The sequence below is a fragment of the Cucurbita maxima genome, unplaced genomic scaffold (genome assembly GCF_002738345.1).
Source record: "Cucurbita maxima cultivar Rimu unplaced genomic scaffold, Cmax_1.0 Cma_Scf00006, whole genome shotgun sequence".
In the NCBI taxonomy this organism is placed as follows: Eukaryota; Viridiplantae; Streptophyta; class Magnoliopsida; order Cucurbitales; family Cucurbitaceae; genus Cucurbita; species Cucurbita maxima.
Window position 1 is genome coordinate 5448206 of NW_019272022.1, and position 6463 is coordinate 5454668.

The following is a 6463-nucleotide window of genomic DNA, read 5'->3' on the forward strand; positions in this document are numbered from 1 at the left end:
TTTTTTTTTTTTTTTTTTTTTTTTTTTTTTTTTTTTTTTTTTTTTTTTTTTTTTTTTTTTTTTTTTGTCTTGTCCTTACACCAGATTTTCTCTACATAATATACCATATACGACTGCCCTTTTTTAATATATTTAGTTGAGATTTAAATCTAATCAAATTTCTAATATTTTTTAATACAATAAAATACGATAATTTAAATTTTTAATCCGATTATAAATATTAATTAATATTGTAGTTTTGACTTAATTAATTAATTTTTTGTACGTTTAATTTTTTTTTAATTCCTTTCCTTTAACTCGAGTTCTATTACTTTTAAAAGGTAGTTTGATAAATCGGTGGGCGTATTTTATTTTATTTTTAAAATTAAATCATACACTTCTATGTAATTTAACAACAAATTAAAAAAAAAAATTGTAATAATAATAATTAGTGGAAAATGATAAACATTGTAGATTTAAATAATGCACATATAAATTAACGTTTTTAATTTTAATTTTATTTTTTGGAAAATCATATATATAAAAAGTTTATTATAAATGGAATTAAAATATTTATTGGGTGTTTTTTTAAATATGGAAAAGGCAATGGAATATGACAGCCATCCCATACTCAACATAGAATAAGGTCTACAGTGAAATCCAAGCTAGAACTAGCTGTAATCCGACAATAAATCTGCTACCACCTGCATTTTTATGATGGTCTGCGTTGTACCTTATTATTGCCAATAATCCCCTGCATCCCTTCCCATTATACCCAACATCTCCTCTACTTTCCACCCTTCATCATAAGCACACGATTACTTTTAGCGCGACACGCCATATTAGTTGGCCGATTACAGACTGATTGAGTTGAACATGGAACATGCTATCATTTCTCCCTCGGGGACAGAGAGAGAAAGCTTGTTCTTGCAGGGGTGGGAGCTCCAAATTGGCTTTTATTTTTTATTTTTTTATTTAGTTTTCCTTTTTTTTATTTTTAAGATTGGAAAAGTACGAAAAACAGCTGTGATTAGTTGTTTTTTTTTTTCTTTTAATTTATATCTGTTCGTAAATAGAAAATAATAATAATAATAATAATGTATCGAAATATTGCGTAATAAGAATTCGATGATAATTATGAAATTTTAATTTAATATTATGTGATTTGTATGAAAGTTTATTAAATTAATAGTTTATTTTTCGATGAAAATTATACACATATAGTAATAAAAACATTTCACGTGACTTTTGTCTTTATAAGGTATAGTGTTGTGATTTTGCACATTGACGGTCGAGTCGAATTATAACCGAAGTTTATTTTTTCAAAATAAGTATTTTAGCAGAGCGTTAAATATTTGATTAAACTCAAATTTAATTAGATTATATCAAAATACATATTAAACTTTATAGTATTTAGTACTCGAGCACTCTTACAATTACCTCTAATAATATTTGATTTATCCGTTAATTTAATTTTTTATAATTTTTTAATATTTAATATGATTATTGTACCTAGCTAGTTTAATTATGTTTAAGTTAGCGTCTAATATATTTTAAATCCTCTAACTTTATTAAATAAAAAAAAAAACATAATTCAAGGTAAAATCTCGGCATGAATATTGCATTTATTTAGCTGCTTTATAATAAATGTGCTACCATTTTAAACGTTTATGCTTTCGTCGCCCGTATGAGTCATTACAGTTGCGTCTATTTGAAGTCCAAGTTCAAATTCTCACCGCTAATTTGTTAGTCCAAACAAATAAATATACGTGTACGCATGCCTCATGCATTTGTGACTTTAATAAATCTAATTAATTTAATTATTTATGTTATATATAAAACCATTTTTTCATTATTCAGTGTGCATTCTATACCTGGCGGTACAATTTAGTATAGACAGCTTAAAATCGCATAAATGTGAAAACATTAGATGCTTTTTAAAATCGTGAGGTTGCCTATAATAGAGCTAAAGTGAACAATATTTACTAGCGGTGAGCTTTGATCGTTACAAATAGTATCAAAACCAGACACTTGGGTAGTGTGTCGAGGTCCTAATGAGGACGCTAGCCTCTCAAAGGGATCGCATTTCTTATATGGGTGAGCAAACATCTACTTGGTATTAGAGCCAGAAATAGGGACGGAGTGTCATCATCCTAGTGAGGATGCTAGTACCAAAGGGGACTGCATTCTTTATAAGGGTGGGGAAGCCTCTACTCCATATTAGAGCCAAACACCGAGGTAATGTGCCAGTGTCCTAGCAAGGGGACCATATTGTTTATAAGGGTGTGAAAACCTCTCATTGGTATCAGAGCCAAACATCGAGGTGGTGTACAGCATCCCAGTGAAGACACTAGGCCTCCAAGAAAACGACATTCCTTGTGTGTGAGTTTTTAGTATTTTAATTTGTGACCATAAGATTAAAAAGTTTCATAATTTATTAAGTTTATGTCTAATGCTTCTAACTATTGAATTATGTACTAAAAAAGTTTATAATATATCAGTTTATTTAAAAATTAATAAATTCATTAAATATCTATTAAATTTCAGCCAATAAAATTCATGAAGTAAAACTGGTAATATTAATTAATTAATTATTAAGAGATTTGAACCTAGTCTTTGTGTGGCTCGGCGTAAGGTAGGCGGGGAAGAGCTGGAGAGAAGGACGAGGCCGCGGGAGGGTTGCAGCAGCGGAAGCAGAACAGGCGATCAAGCCATGGGAGATGATGCTTATACCAGATACGCCGCCTCCGGCGATAGAGGTACTTTTCTCGTTTTGAGCCCTAGCTCAACGACCTCCTGTATTTTTTTTTTTTTTTTCAATCCACTCGATATCGGCACGAACTTGCATTGTTTAGAATTGGAGTCACATTCGCGTTAGGTGTTCACAAATTGTACTGTGGCTGGAAGAATCTTGCGATTATGGAATGAAAATTAACTCGATCAACTGAATCATCTTAAGAAAAATAATAAAAAATGAAAAGAAGCGTGTGGCCAGTTTCACTTGTACTAGGAGTGATGTTATTTTACGAAGCTGAACGATTAGTTTTATTGGACTTGATGCATTAGGAGGATGTTTGGATGAGGAGCCATCGAGTTAATCATGATCGTTGCTGCTCGCACTGATCGATGACGACTATAGTATGTTAATTTGCTAGGATATTTTGTATAGACGACGTAGCCTTAGCATGTTGAGTCATTGATAGGAGGCAATTGCAAAATCAGCTTCCTCTCTGCTTTGTGTTGGCTCACTGCTTCATTTGAGATTTAGGAAAAAACTTCGCAAATTCTCTGTTTCAATATAATCATTCTATATAAAATTTCTCTCCTCATTGTTTTTTCATAATAATATGTAATCTGTAAACATAACTAATTTTTTGAGTCTAGCTTGAAAGACTTTGGCGCTAAATGATTGGGACTCGATCAGTCAGTCTGTCTTGCAAACATCATACCTCAAACTGACAGTCTATTGTTGGCACTTGCAGCTGGAAGTGTAGCGAGGTCTGGCCTTTCAAATTACTCTGAAGCACCTCCTTTAACATCTTACCCCAATTCGACCTCCATTGATCCATGGCGCATCCCTCCTGATTATTTGCAGAAAGAAGTAAGAATTTCATCTTAGTACAGAACATATTTGCTTTATGAGAGTGCTTTACTTGACTTGTAGCTACAGACAGATTCATCAGGACCTGGTACTTATGGATATACTGACGTAGGAGGCATTAGAAATTATCCAGAACCAGTCATTGGCGGTGTGACATCTGGAGTGAGTGCAACAGGCAACACATCTCCTTTTCATGATGCACAAGCAAGGCAAAGACATGATATTGCAGTGGGCAGTAGTCCAGGGTTGATGGCTATGGCTGACACAGGTCACGAAAAAGCCAATTCTCTTGGTCTCAGAAATCCCGAACGTGTTCCAATTTCAGCTCATGAATCGAACATTCTTTTCGTTGATGGACTTCCTACAGATTGTACCAGAAGGGAAGTTGGTCGTATCCTTGCACATTATGCACTTGTCTTTTTTTTTTTTAACTATTTCTTCTGTCTATCCAACTTTATCTACTACCACCGTTGCTTAGGTTGCCGGCAGCATCCCATATGATTTGTGCTTCATTTGAAACTTAAAACAAATATTTTATGTCATTATAGTCAAAGAAAATAGAACATAAATTGCAATAGACAGAACTAAGGTCATGTAGCCTTTTTCTTTTTGTCATATCTTAACTTGAGTTGAAGATCTTTTCCGCCCCTTCATCGGCTATAAAGATATCAGAGTTGTTCACAAGGAGCCCAGACGAGTAAGTTACAGTTTCTCTTTACTTTGAACTATGGAGGCATGTTTTCCCATGATAAGACCTTCTATTGTAATTAACAACTGCACGCTCTCTATGCTCAGATTTAATGGGGCCATTTTCTTCTGTTATCTGAGTTACATTGTCCACTCAGTGTATTCCTTTTGTGTCTACTCAGTGTATTCCTTTTGTTAAATCGAGTATTGAACTGCAGAGGGGAGATAAAGCTACGGTATTATGCTTTGTAGAGTTCATTGAAGCAAGATATTCCCGTGCTGCAATGGAAGCTCTTCAAGGTATTGTGTAATATATTCCTCGTTGCAATGGAAAGCCCTTCAAGACGCAAAGATAAATGCTTGAGACTGAAAACGTGCAGCAGTCTTTAGGGCTTCTTATGGTGTATTGCTTGGTACTTAAAGTTCTTGATCTAGTAATTAGCCAAGTATATATGGCACTATAATTACCGCCATTGACATTATTTGTGAACCAACACTCTAGAAGAACTAAGACAACTCTTAAGATGTTCCATATTATAAAGGAATAGCTATTACTTTAGATAATCTAACGTGTGATGATTTTCTGCAGGTTACAAGTTCGATGACAAAAAACCCGATTCCCTAGCTTTGAAGATTCAATTTGCACATTTTCCTTTCCGTTTACCATCGAACCACGACGACAGGCGATGAATACATAAGTTAAGCAACACTTTCCTGATTTTCAAGGGCTTTGTAGATCCTGTGGAATAGTAAAGCTTATCCCGGACAAAATTGAGAACTAGCTGGTATGAAGGAAGCATCTAGCAAACTGGTAGTTTTCAGTTTTTCATATGGGCCTGGATGAGCTCATACGAGCTCTTGCCCCTCCCTTTAAGATCAAATGGGTCTTTTCCAAGTTCCTGTTTGGCGTTGATATCTTGTTCTGTCCATCAGGTTTCAGATATCTTTTGCTTTGGATCATGAAAATGACATATAGGTACAAAGATTCTTGACGAAAGTAATAAACTTCATTTGAGTGGTGACTGGTTTCGTATGAAACCAACCAACCCTATTGAATAAAGGAAAGCTGAGCAAAAAGCAGCAGCAAAGGAGAGGAAATCCACGAAAATGCGGCACTTGTGTGGAATTTGGCTACAAATTTATACCCACGTAAGTGCCTATAGTCTTTTGTCTCGTCAACACTTGAATAGCTAAGTTATGCAGGGAATGAGAGGGGGAGGAGTCGAGCAAAGATTTTACATTTTTCAAGCTTTGTGGGGTTTGAAGTCATAAAGCTGTCGGTCACAAGCGCTACAGGCCAATCGACCAATTAATCCCGTAATTGCCCTTTTCTACTCTAACGATCTAGTGGGTCGGGGTGTGCAAGGCGTTTTTTTATTTCAAGATCCTTTTATACCATTATTTGATTATCTTTTGAACGTTTTATGTTTTTCTTTTTCTTAAAATAATAAGAATAATAATAATAAAATTGTTTTAAAATATAGGGAAGCGAGGTCTAGCTTTATAAATATATTTTTTTATTTTTTGTAATTGTTTATGTATTAATTTAAATAAATAATTCATTTGTTTGTGTCTAATGGGTTTTGGGTTTTAAAACTTTAGAGGGTATCCAAATGTATTTGAATATTCAAATTATTAAAAAAATTAATTGATTTGTTAATACAAAATTGAATTTTATGCTTAATAGGATTTAACTTTGAATTTTGTGTCTATTAGGTCCAAACAAAAGCTATTTTAAACTTCTAAATAATAAATTAAAAACAAAATTGAAAATTTTAGATTTATGCAATTTTGAAGGTTGAAACAAACAGATATAAATCTAAATTTCATAATCAAGAACTTAAAGAGAGATGATAATAAACTTTTTATCAAAAAAAAAAAACATGAAATTAGGTGTTCTTCCATCATTTCTATACAAAATTCTCACCCCAAATGGGCTTGACTGAAATAATTTAAGCTCAGCTTTACAATGGAGATCATATTTGATTCTAAGAGCGTATGACAAATGAGAAGAAGAAGAAGAAGAAGTTCAAAAGAATTGAACATTTTATTTAAAATCCATTCTGTTATGTATTTGGTAATTAATCTACCCTTTATATGATCCTAAACTAAGAACATTTCTTTGTAATTTCACTTTCAAAACAACAAGAACATATGAAAAAATAATTTAGACAAAAAAAAAAAAAAAAAAATCAC

The 6463-nt window shown here is 32.9% G+C and overlaps 1 protein-coding gene across 1 annotated transcript; it reads left to right on the forward strand.

Annotated features, from left to right (window-relative positions):
* Positions 1–2579: 2579 nt before the first annotated feature.
* On the forward strand, positions 2580–5375 carry LOC111481239 (RNA-binding protein 2-like). The gene is made up of 6 exons (XM_023126635.1): positions 2580–2738; positions 3462–3580; positions 3650–3971; positions 4216–4277; positions 4486–4567; positions 4857–5375. Exons 1-6 carry the CDS (start codon positions 2693–2695, stop codon positions 4955–4957), a joined length of 732 nt encoding a protein of 243 aa, XP_022982403.1. The 5' UTR covers positions 2580–2692; the 3' UTR covers positions 4958–5375.
* The last annotated feature ends 1088 nt before the right edge of the window (positions 5376–6463 follow it).